Here is a 17,996-nt window from a genome sequence, read left to right on the forward strand (position 1 = left end):
CAGGAACAGAAAACCAAACACCGCATGTTCTCCCTCATAAGTGGAAGTTGAACAATGAGAACACATGGACACAGAGAGGGAACATCACACACCGGGGCCTGTTGAGGGGTGGGGGACAAGGAAGACAGAGAGCATTAGGACAGATGTCTAATGCATGTGGGGCTTAAAACCTAGATGACAGGTTGATAGGTGCAGCAAACCACCATGGCACATGTATACCTATATAACAAACCTGCACGTTCTGCACATGTATCCCAGAACTTAAAAATTTTTTTTTAAAAAGTATGGTATTATGCATACTAGGCTGGGTGTGGTGGTTCATGCCTGTAATCCTAGCACTTTGAGAGGCCAAGGGGAGTGGATCGCCTGAGCTCAGGTTTTCGACCACCCTGGGCAACATGGTGAAATCCTGTCTCAACTAAAATGCAAAAATTAGCCAGGCATGGTGGTGCACCTGTAGTCCAGCTACTCAGGAGGATGAGGCAGGAGAACTGCTTGAGCCCGGGAGGTGGAGGTAGCAGTGAGCCAAGATCACGCCACTGCACTGCACTGCACTCCAGCCTGGGCGATGAAGCGAGACGCTGTCTCAAAAAAAAAGAAAAGAAAAGTGTGGTATTATGCATACTGACAACAGGGAAAAGTGAACCAGCTCCCAGCTGAATCCTACTTTGCTAAGTTGCGTGCATGTTTTCTTTATTCATTCCCATTCACTTATGTATAAGATAAATATATATTTTTTAATTCCTGCTGTATCAGTCAGGGGACTAGCAGGAAACAGAATCAAACGGGGACGATTTAAGAGAAGTTAAGAAGGGACTAGGAGGCTGGCTGTGGTGGCTCACGCCTGTAATCCCAACACTTTGGGAGGATTGCTTGAGTCCAGGAGTTTGAGGCCAGCTTGGGCAATATAGCAAGACCCCATCACTATAAAGATTGTTTTTGGTCGGCCACGGTGGCTCACGCCTGTAATCCCAGCACTTTGGGAGGCCGAGGCAGGCAGATCACTTGAGGTCAGGAGTTTGAGACCAGCCTGGCCAGCATGGTGAAACCCCATCTCTACTAAAAATATCAAAAACTAGATTGGCATGGTGGTGCTTGCCTGTAGTCCCAGCTACTCGAGAGGCTGAGGCAGGAGAATTGCTTGAACCCGGCAGACGGAGGTTGCAGTGAGCTGAGATCGAGCCATTGCACTCCAGCCTGGACAACAGAGCGAAACTCTGTCTCAAAAAAAAAGATTTTTTTTTTTTTTTTTAATAGCTGGGCATGCACCTGTAGTCCCAGCTACTCGAGAGGCTGAGGTGAGAGGATTGCTTGAGGCCAGGAGTTTGAGACCAGCCTGGGCAACATAGAGAGATCCTGTCTCTCCAAAAAAATTTTTTTAATTAGCCAGGTGTAGTGGCACACTTCTGTGGTGCTGGATACTTGGGAGGCTGTGGCAGGTGGATCACTCGAGCCCAAGAGTTTGAGGCTGCAATGAGCTATGATTGCTCCACTGCACTCCAGCCTGGAAGACAAAGTGAAATCCAGTCTCCAAACAAACAAACAAACAAACATCTCACTAATAAACAACAAGCAAAGGACAGTTAGGAGAGTTGGTTAATCCGTGCTCTTTCAGGAAGCCAGGGTGCACAATTTACTCTCAAAACAAGAGTGGGCAGGGGTGGAGATGGTAGTCATTCATTACCATTCTGTCTATATTAATTGACTAAACCGATAACCACCAGCTGTCTCACGTCTTTGTGAATTCACAGACATAATGCGTGTGCATCTGGGTCTTAACAAGAGATCATGGAGGCTGAGTAATGTTTGGGCAGAGAAAAAAATTATTGCATTAAGCAATATGATCTTCAGCAATTGACAGCTGGTGATACGAAAGCTTTCAATCTTTTATTTTGTCTTAGGCTGAGAGGCGAAGTCTGGTGTTTAGCTGTATTTTGTATTGATTTTCCAAATGACAAAGAAAATTTCAAAAGCTGTCAAACAAACATGAGACACTTACGAAGTGAAGCTGTGTTTCATTGGGATTTATGCTTTCTTCCTCATCTATTATGGATATTTCATTAGCGATTAGTCAGAAACTTTTGAAGCTAGCTTCAGAGTTTGTCATTTAGAGCTTTCATATCAATTTCCTTAAAACATAAGAAATAACATTCCTATAAATAAGGCAAAGGGCTAAGGCAGATAATACAATGCAGAAGGCAAAACATAATTTCCAAACATATGCAATTATGAAAAATAGAATAACAAAGTCGGAAATGTTTCAAATGAAGTTCCTAAATGCACATTTCATTTAAGCTTAATAAAATATCACTTTTATTGCAGTAATACAATTTAATTATTAAAAATTCTATCCAACCGGATTAATAGCTATGTAAAAGATGCTTGTCTAAATTCAAAATTTTCCTCCACTCAGCAGTCTCTCATTATGAAGACTAGCCCTCATTTAGAATGAATTTTCTTCTGTCCATCAAAAACCCTGCCTGTTAACTCATTTTTAACACTGTAAATTATTTATATCAGATGCTTGGAAACACAAAGCAAAATAGAGAAGATGTCACCCATGCATCATTTTATGTTCATTTTTCACCTACTATATCTTCTTAGGCTCAGGCAATTTTAAAAAAACAAATTTTTTGAGACAGAGTCTCACTCTGTTATCCAGGCTGGAGTGCAGTGGTACGATCTCAGCTCATTGCAGCCTCGAACTGCTGGGCTGAAGTGATTCTCCTGCCTCAGCCTCCTGAGCAGCTGGGACAACAAGTGCATGCGCCACCATGCCCCAGCTAACTTGTTGAATCTTTTGTAGAGACGTAGTCTTGCTATATTGCCCAGGCTGGTCTTGAGCTCCTGGCCTCAAGCCATCCCCCCACCTCGGCCTCCCCAAGTGCTGGGATAGAAACTGGCCTTTATACATGCTGGGTGTCCCACAGACACTGGACATGTGTTATCACTTTTTTTTTTTGAGACAGCGTCTCACTCTGTCGCCCAGGCTGGAGTGCAGTGGCACAATCTTGGCTCACTGCAACCTCTGCCTCCAGGGTACAAGCGATTCTCCTGCCTCAGCCTCCAGAGTAGCTGGGACTATAGGCGTGTGCCACCACACCTGGCTAATTTTTGTATTTTTAGTACAGACGGGGTTTCACCATGTTGGCCAGGCTGGTCAACATGAACTCCTGACCCCAAGTGATCCACCCGCCTTGGCGTCCCAAAGTGCTGGGATTACAGGCATGAGCCACAGCGCCTGGCTGACACGTGTTATCTTAATTATTCCTTACAAGCTGGTGAAGCAAGTTTTATTGCCCCCATTTTACGGATGGGAAAAGTGAGGCATAAGGAAGTCATACAACCAGTACAAGCAACTAGGCCTGTTCTGAAACTTTACAATTTCTGCCTTTTCCCGTTCATCACACTGCTAAAGCAACTTGTAATTATTACCGACTATAATTCCCAATGAATTCTGTGGCTCTGTGATTTGGCTTTTGTTGAATTATGAACAACCTGTTTTTGTTATTTATTTTTTTTCTTTTTTCAGCTAGAGTCTCACTCTGTCGCTCAGGCTGGAGTGCAATGGCGCAATCTCTGCTCACTGCAACCTCCACCTCCCGGGTTCAAGCGGTTCTCCTGCCTCAGCTTCCCAAATAGCTGGGATTACAGGCATGTGCCACCACACCTGGCTAATGAATCATGAACAAGCTTAATTCCAGATAACAGCAATAGGGCCTGTCTCACCCATGATACACGTTGGGAGTAGATCTTAAATTGATGGTTTTATTAATCAGTGACATGCCACGGAAATTCAATCTCACAGAGTTTGGGGACTAGACAACCAGACAGGATGTGCTGGGAAGTTTCCGTCTGTGTTTAAAATATGTTTTTGAAGTCGCCGCTGGCCTATTGTGGTTGCTTTTTCCTCAATGGTTATTGCAATCTTGGCCTCAGGATACCAAAGAGTAAGACTTCAGTTGCTCAGTGGGATCTGAGATGGGCAAGAAGGCGGTTTTTATTCTGTGCAACAAGACTTTTTGCTTCTTTCACTTAGTTTGGGCTCCAGAGCCTTTAGAGGCTTTGGTGATTTCACCCGACCACTATTTCTAGCAAGTCAGGAAGATGAGGCCAGTGGCTCAGGGGTTGAGGCCACAGCCTGGGAAAGGTAAGGCCATGGCCAGGCACAGTGGCTCATGCCTATAATCCCAGCACTTTAGGGGTCTGAGGCAGGAAGATCACTTGAGGTCAGGAGTTCAAGACCAGCCTAGGCAACATAGGGAGACCCCTGTCTCTACACACACACACACACACACACATATATACTTTTTTTTTTTTGAGACAGGGTATCACTCTGTCGCCTAAGTTGGAGTGCAATGGTGTGATCTCAGCTCACTGCAACCTCTGCCTCCCAGGTTCAAGCAATTCTCATGCCTCAGCCACACGAATAGCTGGAGTTACAGGTGTGCACCATCATACCAGGCTAATTTTTGTTATTTTTAGTAGGAATGGGGTTTCACCATCCTGGCCAGGCTGGTCTCAAACTCCTGACCTCAAGTGATCCACCTGCCTTGGCCTCCCAAAGTGCTGAGATTACAGGTGTGAGCCACCACACCCAGCCAAAAAATGAAAAAATTAGCCGGGTGTGGTGGGGTGTGCCTGTAGTTCCAGCTACTCAGAAGGCTGAGGCAGGAGGATCGCTTGAGCCCAGGAGTTGGAGGCTGCAGTGAGGTATGATGACACACCTCACTGGGTGACAGAGAACGACCCTGTCTCAAAAAATTTAAAAACAAACAAACAAAAATTAAGCCATATTGGCCAGGTGCAGTGGTTCACACCTATTATCCCAGTGCTTTGGAAGACTGGGGCAGGAAGATCACTTGAGCCAGGAGTTTGAGACCAGTGTGTTTCTACAATTTTTTTTTTTCCGAGGCGGAGTCTCACTCTGTTCCCCAGGCTGGAGTGCAATGGAGCAATCTCAGCTCACTGCAACCTCTGCCTCCTGGGTTCAAGTGATTCTCCTGCCTCAGCCTCCCGAGTAGCTGGGATTACAGGCACCCATCACCATGCCCAGATAGTTTTTGTATTTTTAGTAGAAATGGGGTTTCGCCATGTTGGCCAGGCTGGTCTTGAACTCCCGACCTCAGGTGATCCGCCTGCCTTGGCCTCCCAAAATGCAGGGATTACAGGTGTGAGCCACTGCTCCCGGCCAAAAAAAAAATTTTTTTTTTTTTTTAATACTAGCTCAATGTAGTGGCACACAGCCGTAGTCTCAGCTACTTGGGAGGCTGAGGCAGGAGGATCGCCAGAGCCCAGGAGTTCAAGGCTTCGCCACTGCACTCCAACCTGGGCGACAGAGGGAGATTTTGTTTCTGAAAAACAAACAAACAAACAGAAAAACAGAACCATATTGACACATTGTTGTTACATCGCTATTAACTAAAGTCCACAGTTTACATTAGGGTTCACCTTTCTAGTTGTACAGTTCCAAGGATTGTGAAAAATGCATGTCACGTGCTTACCATTACAACACCACACATAATCGTTTCCCTGCCCTAAAACTGCAGTGCTATGGCTCCATCCCTCAGGTGTTTTCATCATCCTGAAGTTAGGCAAAAAATGATATTCCAGGAACAAGGAAGTAAGAACCAACACTACACTCCCGATGGGCTGAGACCATTACAGGATATGGATCTGGGCTGGTGAATGCAATGTTCTGATAGCGATGAAACAGAGTTATTGAAGGAGAGCAGGGCCAAAGATCGGTTCTGGAATGAGGAATAAGGAGGAAGAAAAATTAAAACTGTCACTGAGGGATGACTGTGCCAAGGTCTAATGTGTATTAGCTCATTTAATCCTAACAAAGATACGACAAGGTATGTTCGATAATTATCTTAACCTCCAGCATTGGATCTCATTTTGAACACAGCCATAGGAATGGGTTAGGTAAGGTTCAGATATTACAGGTGAGGACAAGGTGACTCAGAGAGGTTAAGTAACCAGCCCAAAGTCATCCAGCAAAAAAGCAGCATGCAGTGCTTAGGGTTTGCACACAGGTCTGTCTGTCTGATGTCCACACCTGTGACCTTCTCTCTGCCCCATGGTGTGTGTGTGTGTGTGTGTGTGTGTGTGTGTGTGTGTGTGTGTGTGTTTTAAAAGAAAACATAACAATCACAGGTGGGGGGAAGAGGCAACCAGGTGAACAGTAAAACACAAACCAGTTTCAAAAGAAAACAAAACCAAACCCCACCACCTGGTCTGACTTGGTTGGTAATAAAATGCTAGCGGATAAACGGAGCTTGTGTAAACTAATCCCACCTCCCACTCACAAGTCAGTATTAAATTTAGGAATGAGAGAGTCTAAGATACCGACTTGGAATTACTTGCAATTGTTTCACTAAACTGCTTGCCTTGGACTGTGTAATAGCACATCCATGACCCCACCCTCCCAGCCATCGCTGCCAGAATGGGATTGTTAATCAGATACTTCCCCAGACAGTCCATTAAACCAGACTCCCCTAAAGTGAAGATAGAGCCCATGGCAATTAGCAAGTAGATTCCCAATGATGACTTGGAAAACACACCCTTTTCTAGCTGCTTAGACTGCCAACCACCCGTCTTCCTGTACTTAAGGGGGACTTTTGACTCTTCCCGACGTCTCTCATTTGCAATCAATGTCTCATTCAAGACCAAGGTCAAGTTATCAATCTTGATTATAGATGCCCTGGACCGGGGTGTCTGGAGCCTCCACCGCCGCAGAGAGATGTCTGGAGACAAAGCCTCTACGGGGAAGGATTGCTGGCAAGCAGGTTGCTGCAAGGTAAGATGAAAGAATCCTTCCTGGGCAGGTAATACCCAGGACTTCCTGAAGGGGGGAAATTGAGGCTCCCTTTTGGACAGCTCAGGTAGGTTCTGACCAGTTCGGGGACCAGGTGTGGCGAAACAGCTGCATGTAAGTCTGGGGTGGGACCGAAAGTCCACACTTTGGCTTACCAGAGAGTAAGTCATTGTGGAGAAGTTCTTTCACCTCGCTGAGCCTGTTTCCCCCTGTGTAAAAGGGAGATAATGCTTTGTACCTTGCAAAGCTGCTACCAGGGTTAGAGAGAAGCCGTGTGGAGCTCAGTGGGTAATAACTGTCGTGATTAGGTGGTTTTACAGGCAAAGATGACTCTTGCAGACTTGTGACTTCCCATCTGGCCTTTCCAACCTCAGGAGTACAGTAGATAACAGCGATGTCCCTTTGTGGCTCTATTCCCAGTCCCTTGCCAAGTGTTCTCATAAATATTTTATTCTGGGGAGGCGTGAAGTCAGAAGTCCCCCAAAGGGAAAGAAGTCTAAGAGAGATGTATGGCTGAGTCAGAATGAGGGACCCTGAAGTCTTAAGAACATTGTCTTCTAGCTAAATCTTGACTCACAAATACAACCAAGTAGTACCAAATACGATTTTTCGTGTGTACATCAAATAATTGGCTTAATAGGATCAAACCAATTACACATTTTCCAGGTCTTCCCAGTTGAATTTTAAGCTCTCTCCCGGGTAGCAGCTACTGTATTTCGGGTGGCTTTATATACACTCTGCCACCTTGCCTTCTTGCCTGCTCCAGCAAACACACACACACACACACATACACACACACACACACACACACCACCACCACCACCACCACCACCAATACCACCAGACTGATACAAGCTTCAGGAACAGTTGTTGACTTTATTTTGCATGACATTTGAGAAAACAGGAAACTTGACTTCTCTGTATAGAGCTGGGGGAGTCTCAGCCCTGGTTTCTGAAATAAAAGGTCCCGGGTAGACAGGCCTGGAAGCTGAATATTAGACCAGTCTTAGCAGGGTTTACAGGCATGAGCCAATGTGCCCAGCCCATTATTGTTTTCACATGTTACTGCCCTGTTCCCACTCTCAACTAAATTGTAAGCTTCTAAGGGCAGGGACTTAGTCCACCTCTGCCATGTGGTTGGTTTTTTTAGTGTCTGACACAGCACTTTGCTCAACACATAGTGTTTGGTGATTGGACAATGGGCTTTCCAGCATTATTGGTGACATCCTTATCTGCCCCTCAGAAAACCTTTTTAAAGAATACAGGCCAGGAGCAGTGGCTCATGCCTGTAATCCCAGCACTTTGGGAGGCTGAGGTGAGAGGATCTCTTGAGCACAGGAGTTCGAGAACAGCCTGAGCAAGATAACGAGACTCTGTCTCTACAAAAAATTTAACAATTAGACTGGGCGTGGTGGCTCACCTCTGTAATCCCAGCATTTTGGGAGGCCCAGGTGGGCAGATCACGAGGTCAGGAGATCGAGACCATCCTGGCCAATATGGTGAAACCCCGTCTCTACTAAAATACAAAAAATTAGCCAGGTGTGGTGGTGTGTGCCAGGAGTCCCAGCTACTTAGGAGGCTGAGGCAGGGGAAGAGCTTGAACCTGGGAGGTGGAGGTTGCAGTAAGCCGAGATCATGCCACTGCACTACAGCCTGGCAACAGACCAAGACTCCAACTCAAAAAAAACAAACAAACAACTTTTAACAATTAGGCATGGTGGTGTTTGCCTGTGGTCCCAGCTACTTGGGAGGCTGAGATGGGAGGATCACTTGAGCCTGGGAGGTTGAGGCTGTAGTGAGCTATGATCATACTACTGCACTCCAGCCTGGGGCAGAGCGAGACTCTGCCTCAAAAAAAAAAAAAAAAAAAAAAAAAAACTAAAAACAATTAAAAGAAAAAAGAAGACAAAGATCTCGCAGATCCAGTTCAGCAGTTGGCATTGTGTCTGCTGCCTTCCTCAACTTGACCATAATGACTTCAATTTCTCTTAAATGCCTTTGTATTTTATGTTCACTTCAATTAGCGCTAATAGAACAACACTTCACACCTTCATAAGGTCTTTCCTTGGAAAGCTCCAAAGCATTTTACAAGAAAGTGTTAATTATTCCCATTTTACAGGCCCGAAACCTGAGGCTAAGTGAAACAGTGACTCAGTGGCAAAATTAGGATGTGATTTTCCCTCTCTGTTTTCAATTGCCTACTATAATCACTAGATCACAGGACCCCTTTTAGGTTAGAGCTAAGTTACTGTTTAAAGAGATGACAGGCTGGCACGGTGGCTCACCTCTGTAATCCCAGCACTTCGGGAGGCCAAGGCAGGTAGATCACCTGAGGTCAGGAGTTCAACACAAGCCTGGCCAACATGGTGAAACCCTGTCTCTACTAAAAATACAAAAAATTAGCTGGTTGTGGTGGTGGGCACCTGTAATCCCAGCTACACAGGAGGCTGAGGCGGGAGAATCACTTTAACCCAGGAGGCAGAGGTTGCAGTGAGCTGAGATTGCGCCATCGCACTCCAGCCTGGGCAACAAGAGCGAAACTCTGTCTCAAAAAAAAAGACCAGGTGCAGTAGTTCACGCCGGTAATCCCAGCACTTTGGGAGGCCGAGTTAGGTAGATCACGAGGTCAGGAGTTCAAGACTAGCCTGGCCAAGATAGTGAAACCTTGTCTCTACTAAAAATGCAAAAATATTAGCCAGGCATGGTAGCGGGTGCCTGTAATTCCAGCTACTCCAGAGGCTGAGGCAGATAATTGCTTGAACCTGGGAGACAGAGGTTGAAGTTGCAGTGAGCTGAGAGCGCACCACTGCACTCCGGCCTGGGCGACAGAGTGAGACTCCATCTCAAAAAAGAAAAAAAAAAAAGATGACATAGGCTCTAATGTGTCCTTATTTTAAATAACATTTAGTATTTCCCTGCGTTATACAGGTGGTATATACTCATGTAGAAAATATATAAAATATAGAAATAGGGCTGGGTGCTGTGGCTCATCCCTGTAATCCCAGCACTTCGGGAGGCTGAGGAGGGAGGATGGCTTGAGGCCAGGAATTCAAGATCAGCCTCGGCAATATAGAGAGACTGTCTCTACCAAAAATTGTTTAAAAAAATTAGCAAGGCTTGGTGGTATATGCCTGATGACTTGAGCCCAGAAGTTTGAGGCTGCAGTGAGCTATGATTGTGCCACTGACCTCCAGGATGGGGAACAGTGAGACCATGTCTCAAAAAAAAAAAAAAGAAAAGAAAAAAATATTAAGGAAAATAAGTCACTTATAAATTCATCATCCAGAGACACCCACTCTTAGGAGTTAGCCTGTTTTCTTCCCTAGCATTCTTTTTTTTTTTTTTTTTTTTGAGACAGTCTCTCACTGTTGCCCAGGCTGGAGTGCAGTGGCGTGATCTCGGTTCACTGCAACCTCCATCTCCAGGGTTCAAGCGATTCTCCTGCCTCAGCCTCCCAAGTAGCTGGGATTATAGGTGCCTGCCACCACGCCAGGCTAATGTTTGTATTTTTAGTAGAGACGGGGTTTCACCACATTGGCCATGCTGGTCTTGAAGTCCTGGCCTGAGGTGATCCACCGACATCAGCCTCCCAAAGTGCTGAGATTATAAGCGTGAGCCACCATGCCAGGCCCACATAGGCTTTTCAAATTATACAAGTGTGTGTGCCTGTGTCTGTGGGTGAATATTTTAATAAGAAAAGTAAGTGCCAGAGTCGAGGTCTACTTTCTTTACTTCTCCCTTCTGCCATTCACCTCTCTGGCACAAAAATAAAATGTTGACATTCCCTTAGATTCTACCCTGGTTAAAGCTAGCTTCTTTAAACAGACTCTCAAAACTGATATTATAATACAGACTCTCAAAAACTGACACTACATCAAATATTTCACGTGCATGGAGCTTGAGGGAATGAAAAAGTTTTCTACTCCTGCTAGAAATATGAGCTTTTCTATTTCCTATTTTCCACTGGAACAACCTTTCTCTTCTCTTTTTTTTTTTAAGTCAGAGTTTTGCTCTTGTCACTGAAGTGCTGTGGTGCCATCTCAGCTCACTGCAACCTCCACTTCCCAGGTTCAAGGGAGTCTCCTGTCTCAGCCTCCCGAGTAGCTGGGACTACAGGCAGGCGCCCACCACCATGCCCAGCTAACTTTGGTATTTTTAGTAGAGACGGGGTTTCACCATGTTGGCCAGGCTGGTCTGGAACTCCTGACCTCAGGTGGTCCACCCGCCTCGGCCTCCCCAAGTGCTGGGATTATAGGCATGAGCCACCACGCCTGGCCGGAACAAGCTTTCAAAATCTTGCAAACCACACTTACTCAGGAAAAAAAAAAAACATACAATCTGACAGTACTTATGACAAAAGAAAATCTAATTACATTTCATGAAAACAAATCTTCATTCAACACCAACTGTATAACTGTGGAGATGTGTCATAAAAGAGGGTGTAGAAAAATATTTTGCTTTGTATGATGAATACAACTGGAAAAAAAAAACCCAACCCATGTCTATACCCTACATGGCCTAGCACCAGGGACATAGTTGTTGTTTAAAATATTGGATGGCAAACTTATAAAAGCAGCATTAATTATGAAAGCTCAATATAAATAAAATGCACATGGTTCATATCTCCCAGGAGGAAAGCAAAGAAATTAGTATAAGTCTGAGCACAGAACTTGAACTTTACATTAAGCAAGTTAATAATAATATTTATATAGTGTTTTACATATCTCAAGCCCTTTCAAGCTACTGTTACCCTATTAATTTCTAGTGATTCAGCAATGACATCAGTGAGAGTCACAGAAGATGGCATTTATTTTAATTGTGTACAGGAAATGGGTAATATGACATCTCTGTGGGAGTCTCATGATGTGGGGGAGATAAAAAAGGAAAAGTGAGATTTGATATTCGAATAAACTCAAAATATCAAGAAAATGTAGGCCCGGGTGTGGTGGCTCACGCTTGGGAATTCTAGCACTTTGGGAGGCCGAGGTGGGAGGATCCCTGGAGACTGGGAGTTGGAGACCAGACTGGGAAACTCTGTCTGTACAAAAAAAGAAGAAAAAAATAGCCAGGCGTGGTGGCACATGCCTGTGGTCTCAGCTTAGCAGATTGAGGCCGCAGTGAGCCATGATGGTGCCACTGCACTCCGGCCTGGAGTACAGAGTGCGACTCTGTCTCAAAAAATAAAGAAAAGAGGTCAGGCATGGTGGCTCAGACCTGTAATCCCAGCACTTTGGGAGGCTGAGGCAGGTGGATCACTTGAGGTCAGGAGTTCGAGACCTGCCTGGCCAACATGGTGAAATCCCATCTCTACTAAAAATATAAAAATTAGCCAGGCCTGGTGGTGCATGCCTGTAGTCCCAGCTACTCCAGAGGCTGAGGTGGGAGAATCGCTTGAACCCGGGAGGTGGAGGTTGCAGTGAGCCGAGATCACGCCACTGCACTCCAGCCTGGGCAACAGAGCGAGACTCTGTCTCAAAAAGTAAATAAAAAATAAAATAAAATAAATTAAAATAAGAGAAAAGAAAACCAAATTTATATTAGAATATAAATTTGGTAAGAAAGAGATTGCAGCCAGGGGTCCAGTGGCTGGTGAGATGGTCTTTGGAAGCTTATGTGATAACAAAAGCTCCAGGTCTCTTTTTAGAAACTTGAATGTCCCAAAGCAAAGAGGGGTCGAGTCCATTAAGCTTGATGTATTTTCTTCTTTTCTTTTCTTTTTCTTTTTTTTCTTTTTTGAGATGGAATCTCATTCTGTCACCTAGGCAGAGTGCAGCGGCATGATCTCGGCTCACTGCAACCTCCGCCTCCTGGGTTCAAGCAATTCTTCTGCCTCAACCTCCCAAGTAGCTGGGATTACAGGCACACACCACCACACCCGGCTAGTTTTTGTATTTTTAGTAGAGATGGTGTTTTACCATGTTGGCCAGGCTGGCCTTGAACTCTGCATCTCATGTGATCCACCTGCCTGGGCCTCCCAAAGTGCTGGGATTACAGGTGTGAGCCATCTCTCTGCCACAGATGTATTTTCAAAGTGTAAGCCACCTCCATCTGAGAGGCCAAGCCGTACACTTTTTAGTTTAAGACAAATCGGAGAGAAAAGAACATAATCATTAGAGGTGTCAAAAGATACTTAGAGTGAATGTCATTAACATATGCTGTCCAGAAGTGGAAAGAAGGGGGAAATGGTGGGCCAGACAGGTAGTCTTTGAAGATTTCCAAAAGGAGACCGAGAAATGCTGTCACCAGAGTCAGGGTGGGAGGGTGGTGAACAGGAGTCTACTGTTTAGAAATCATTATAGTTTGTTCTTACAAGTTGGGCAGGTTTTTGGTACAATTATATAACTACACATACATTCAGGGTATTGAAATGAATGAAGTACTATACATGTAATTACATGTAGCAAAATGTGTATTTTTTTTGGTGGGTATTTACATATAGTACACTGAATAGTGTACTTAAAAATAATTAACATAAAATGTTCTTTTAAAAACAGAGCAATTAAAAGTAGTTTGGTTTTCTTGAGTTCAAAAAATAAAAGAATCTGGAATCTTCCTTTCATTTATTCCAGTAGTCTATGCCAAATCATTCTAAAAGGCAGTCGCCAAAGACAAAAGAAAGAGTCATTCTCCTCTGTAATTCATAATCTTTTGATTTAAGGAAAAGAGATTTTCAAATGTAAAGTGTCTTAAAACTTCTGTCTGGTCTTAGTCCTAAATTTAAAACATTTACAAATTCAGGCAGCTTGAATTACTACCTCGATATAATTTTGAACTTCTATGTTTGTAAAATTGAGATTCTCCACATAACTTTTTATTAAGAGTATGATTCCTTTATACCATGCATCAAAATAGTCATATCTTTATGTTTATGAATAAATTATGATGTAAGCATTTAGCATTATGAATTGTTTCTGATTATCCAAAATATTTCTTGTTGAAAACTATTTGAAACTCGTTCTAGTTTGGATGCAAAAAAAAAAAATTCAGAAAATGGATTAAGGTTTTAGAATGAACCTCTTGATTTTTCCTTTGAAGTATATCTGATTTCTGAGTTTTTTTCATTTTCCTTCTAGCTTGGTAAAAATTATAGATTATTCCCCAACTTTTCTTGGGGATAAAGTTTCTTAACTTTAGGTGAAACTTAATTGTATGAGTCCATAATAAAAGACTCTTGTGTGGGATAAAAAAAAATGGATTTTAAAATAATGCCTTACAGTGTAAGACATTTTTCAGTTTGGAAGAAATTCTTGATAGTTAATTCCTTCAAGCAATTAGGTGAAGTATAACAGAACAACTTCTAAATTTGAATCTTTAGAAAACAACGCAACTCATTTTCACTTCTTGGGGCTGCCAAAAGAGGGCCAATTTAGTGGTAATCTACCCATATTTTGGAGAATTGGACAATTTTTTTTTTTACCTTAGAGGATTTAATAAACTATATGTGGATGTCAGGGAAAGGAGAATCCACTAGTGTTAGGAGGATAGGAAAGAATGAACTCCCAAAAGCACTTTACAATTTTCTGCAAGTTAAATTAGTTAGTATTATCACACCCCCCATGTGGCTACTTACTGCTTTTTAGGCAAAATAAAATGGGCCAGAAAAGAAATTTAGGAATTCTGGGCTCAAATATTAATTATTTAGTTACCTTATTTGGGGCTAAGCTGTATTTCATTTAAAGGCGTCAGGAACAAACATCATCTTGGTCAGTTCCTCCATCTGATGACTAGGGGCTTGATTTTGAAAGCTGGGGTGGCAAATTGGTCATATACTTGGAAACTGTGAGATTTCATCCCCTAAAGGGAGAGCCTGAGTGTCGAAAAGTGACCAAATGCCTGTGGATTGTTGTTGTTTTTTTCCTTGTTTTTCATTCTAAGTAATATTAATTATGTGTCCAGGTGCCGGAGGTATTTCTTGGTACTGGGCCATTTATCTTGAGAACTTACCTGCCTCTCACACTGTGTTCTGGGAGGTCATAGCCATTACTGTATTATCTTTGTAGGTGCCAGTGGAAATCTAGGTCCTAAAACCTATAAAATATTTTGTAAATATTTTATGCAGTGCACAGCTTTGTAGATCCACTCTGCCAGTGGGTACTCCTGGGTTTTTACAATGGTGGGGCTAAAAGTCAATCTGAAACAATACAAAAGAAACAAAATAGTCTTTGGAAATAAATACAATTTGCTTTATTCTGTGTCTATACTTGCTCAAGAAAAACAAAGTGCACTTTAAAAAGTTTTTTTAGGTCTCTGCTCTTTCACTCAACGCAGATAACTTTTGATCAGTGGTTTATTTTGAATGATTTTCTTTTTACAAAGTAACGTTTTCTGGTGCTGGTGAAAGTTATTCTAAACTCCCCCCTTCCCACCACCCCCTGCAGAGAGCAACAAGGTTTATGTAACCCAAAGCTTTGGTGGGAGAAATCTAAACTGTATTTAAATAGAGGTTAACCTTTGGGCCATCCAATATAGTGTGTCTGTACTAAGTCAGGTTAGCATGTAAATAATATAAATATAACCAGAAATGTAACAACGGTATTTGATAGTCATCAGATTTATTTCTAAAATATTGCCATGGATTCAGAATCCTGAATTCCAACCAGATGTATTTCGGGAGTATTACACAGGTCATATATATTTCACTTTTTTGGTTCAAACCCAGGGGATCTACACGATAATTAGATTGAGAACATCTGCATCAAATCCAAAGCATTTCCCTGATCCTTCCTTGAGCCTTCCCCATGGGAGGGATTTCTTTCTTTTTTTTAAGCCCCTGCACATTTTATTTGTCTAGCCACCTTTACCGCAATTCCTAGGTCTCGCCTGCCTGCCACCGCAGAAATAGACATGCGAGGGGAAGGCGGAAGCACCCCCCCCAACCCCGCCGCCTCCCCGAGTGTGCAGGCATCCTTAGAAGTCGCATTTCCCCGGGACAGGAGTGTCCCGCGGTGGCAATGCCGCTTCCCGCCAGGAGCCCGACTCCGGGACAGGGCGTGGCCAGGCGCGGGGGCCTGGGCGCGCCGGTGGGCACGTGCGCGGGGACCTGAGGACCCGAGGACCCGAGTGTCGGGGCGCCGCTGCCCTCTACCGGGCGGCGCGGTCGGAGCTACAGCGCGGCGGCCGGCCGACTGCGCTCGCGGGCTGGGGCGCCCCACACGGAGGCAGCCCTTGGCCACCCGAGATCCACAGTGCCCTGCTCTGCGCGGCGTCACCGCATCTGGGGTGGAGGCTCGCAACTTGCCCCCCGACGCCAGCGCGCTCCCACCCACCGGCGAGTCAAGGTTGCGTTGGGGAGGCAATGAACCCCGTTCCCGACATCAGGGGCCTCCCCTTGGGGAAACTGAGGCCCCTGGCCAGCAGCGCAAGACCTGGGGACACGCGTGTACTCTAAATCTTGGGACTTTCATTTCCATCCTCTTCCTCCAAAAATGCCGAAATCACTGCGCCAACCCTCGAACTCACTTGAAAAGCAATTGTTTTCCACTTGCGTGTTTTATTTTGTATCCTATACAGATTTTATTTACATACGCATTTTGAGATTAAGGAATTTAGGGACTTGTTTTAACTAATTACTCGTTCAATGAGGTACGGGAGAGTCAAAGTACAGTATTCCTACTGGAAACTCCAAGTCACACGTGTGTATAATCAATGAAAGATGACGATCATAAAACGTGTGCTTTCGCCAGCTTTCCGCGAGGAGAGAAATCAAAAGAGAATTTATTTTTTGGTTTGCATTTTAGCATTTCTGTAAACCTGGGACCACGCTTTCCGTTTTCATTGAGTGCACCCACACTTTCCAACTTTCTGCGCCCAAAGTTGCAACAAACCAAGGTGTCTGAACCACAGGAAGTTTCTTGGGCTGTTCCGCTGAAGCGGCGCGGGGGGACACAGAACTGGGCTCCCAGACTTTTCCTGTCGTGGCCTAAACTGGAACGGCTTGGGCAAATGCAGGCTGCCGGGACCCTCAGCGCCACAGCCGTTGGGTGCGTTCGGGTGCGACGCTGGCACTGCCGCGGTCCGGATGTGGGGCATCTACGCGCGCGGCCCCCTGAGAGGGTCAGGGTTGTTTCCCCCTCAACTCCAGTCCTCCAAACGTGCCACGCTGTTCCTGGTCGTCTCGGTGTCCCCGTCCTCGCTGGGCGCAGAGAGATCAGAGTGTTGCAGTCCACCATCGGGACGCCTCCCACCCACGCCGCTGCGGGGGGCCTGGGCCACGCAGGGGTCGGGTGTGGGGGGTCCCGGGCAGGTGGTAGCGGCGTCTCCGCGTTCTGGACACTAACCACTACAGGGGCGCTAAGACGTTCCCCCCAACCGGAGCCTTGAAGGCGCTGCGCTCGGCCACCGCGGGCGATCGCGACCCCTGCGGGGGACCTCCCCCACCAGCCCTCCCCAGGTGCGCGGTGCCGGGGGACCCCGGGCGCTGCCCTCCAGCGCCCCCTCGGGGCCGAGTCTGTGGCCGGCGCGACCGCGGACTTTGGGGGGGTTGTCCCGAGGGGCGGGGGTCGCCGGCCGGCCCGCGGAGGGGAGGGGGAGAGCGGCGGTGGGGGGGTTGGGGGAGCAGGGGCCGGGGCCGTGCGCGCGAGGCCGGGCCGCGGCCGCCGCGCCCTGGGGCTGCGACTCCGGCTCCGGCTCGGGCTCGCCATGGCTGCGGCGGCGCCGTGAGGAGGAGTCCGCGTCCTCGGTGGCGGCGGCGGCGGCCGGCTCCAGGCCGGGTTTTGGCGCCGCCCGCCTGCTGCCTCCTGGCGGCTCCTGAACTCCAGCCCCCTCTCTATCAGCCGCTCACTCCGTCTCAATATGTCTCAAGATGGCGGCCAATGTGGGATCGATGTTTCAATATTGGAAGCGCTTTGATTTACAGCAGCTGCAGGTCAGGCTCCTCCGCGCTCGGCCTGGAGTCCGGGGGTGGGGGCTGCGGGCGGTCGCGGCCTCCGCCGGGGGCCCCGGGCTGGCCCAGCCGCCGGGGGTCCCGCGGCGGCGGGGAGGAGGGGGGTGCCGGGCACCGCGGGGCCGAGTCGGGGCCGGGTCCCTCCCGCTCCCCGGCCCCCATTGATCACTCGCTTGATCGGAAATTGATCCTCTTTGTTCAATTCATCGATCAGCCCAAGATGGCGGCGGGAGCCGCCGCCGCCACCACTGCCCCAGGTGTCTGCCCCCACCCCGGGCGCCCCCCCGGGCCCCG

The 17,996-nt window shown here is 46.3% G+C and overlaps 1 protein-coding gene across 4 annotated transcripts in view; it reads left to right on the forward strand.

Annotated features, from left to right (window-relative positions):
* The first annotated feature begins 17,388 nt into the window (after positions 1–17,388).
* CUX1 (cut like homeobox 1) overlaps positions 17,389–17,996 on the forward strand; it is a 472,474-nt gene continuing 471,866 nt past the window's right edge. For 2 of the 4 annotated variants that reach the window (XM_032756129.2, XM_032756134.2), the window contains exon 1: positions 17,389–17,684. In XM_032756129.2, the coding sequence (XP_032612020.1) occupies positions 17,622–17,684 (63 nt within the window). In that variant the 5' untranslated portion in view covers positions 17,389–17,621. The remainder of the gene's footprint in view (positions 17,685–17,996) is intronic. The other 2 variants (XM_032756132.2, XM_032756133.2) reach the window with 1 other exon arrangement.

The sequence above is a fragment of the Hylobates moloch genome, unplaced genomic scaffold (genome assembly GCF_009828535.3).
Source record: "Hylobates moloch isolate HMO894 unplaced genomic scaffold, HMol_V3 SCAFFOLD_1, whole genome shotgun sequence".
Classification (NCBI taxonomy): Eukaryota; Metazoa; Chordata; class Mammalia; order Primates; family Hylobatidae; genus Hylobates; species Hylobates moloch.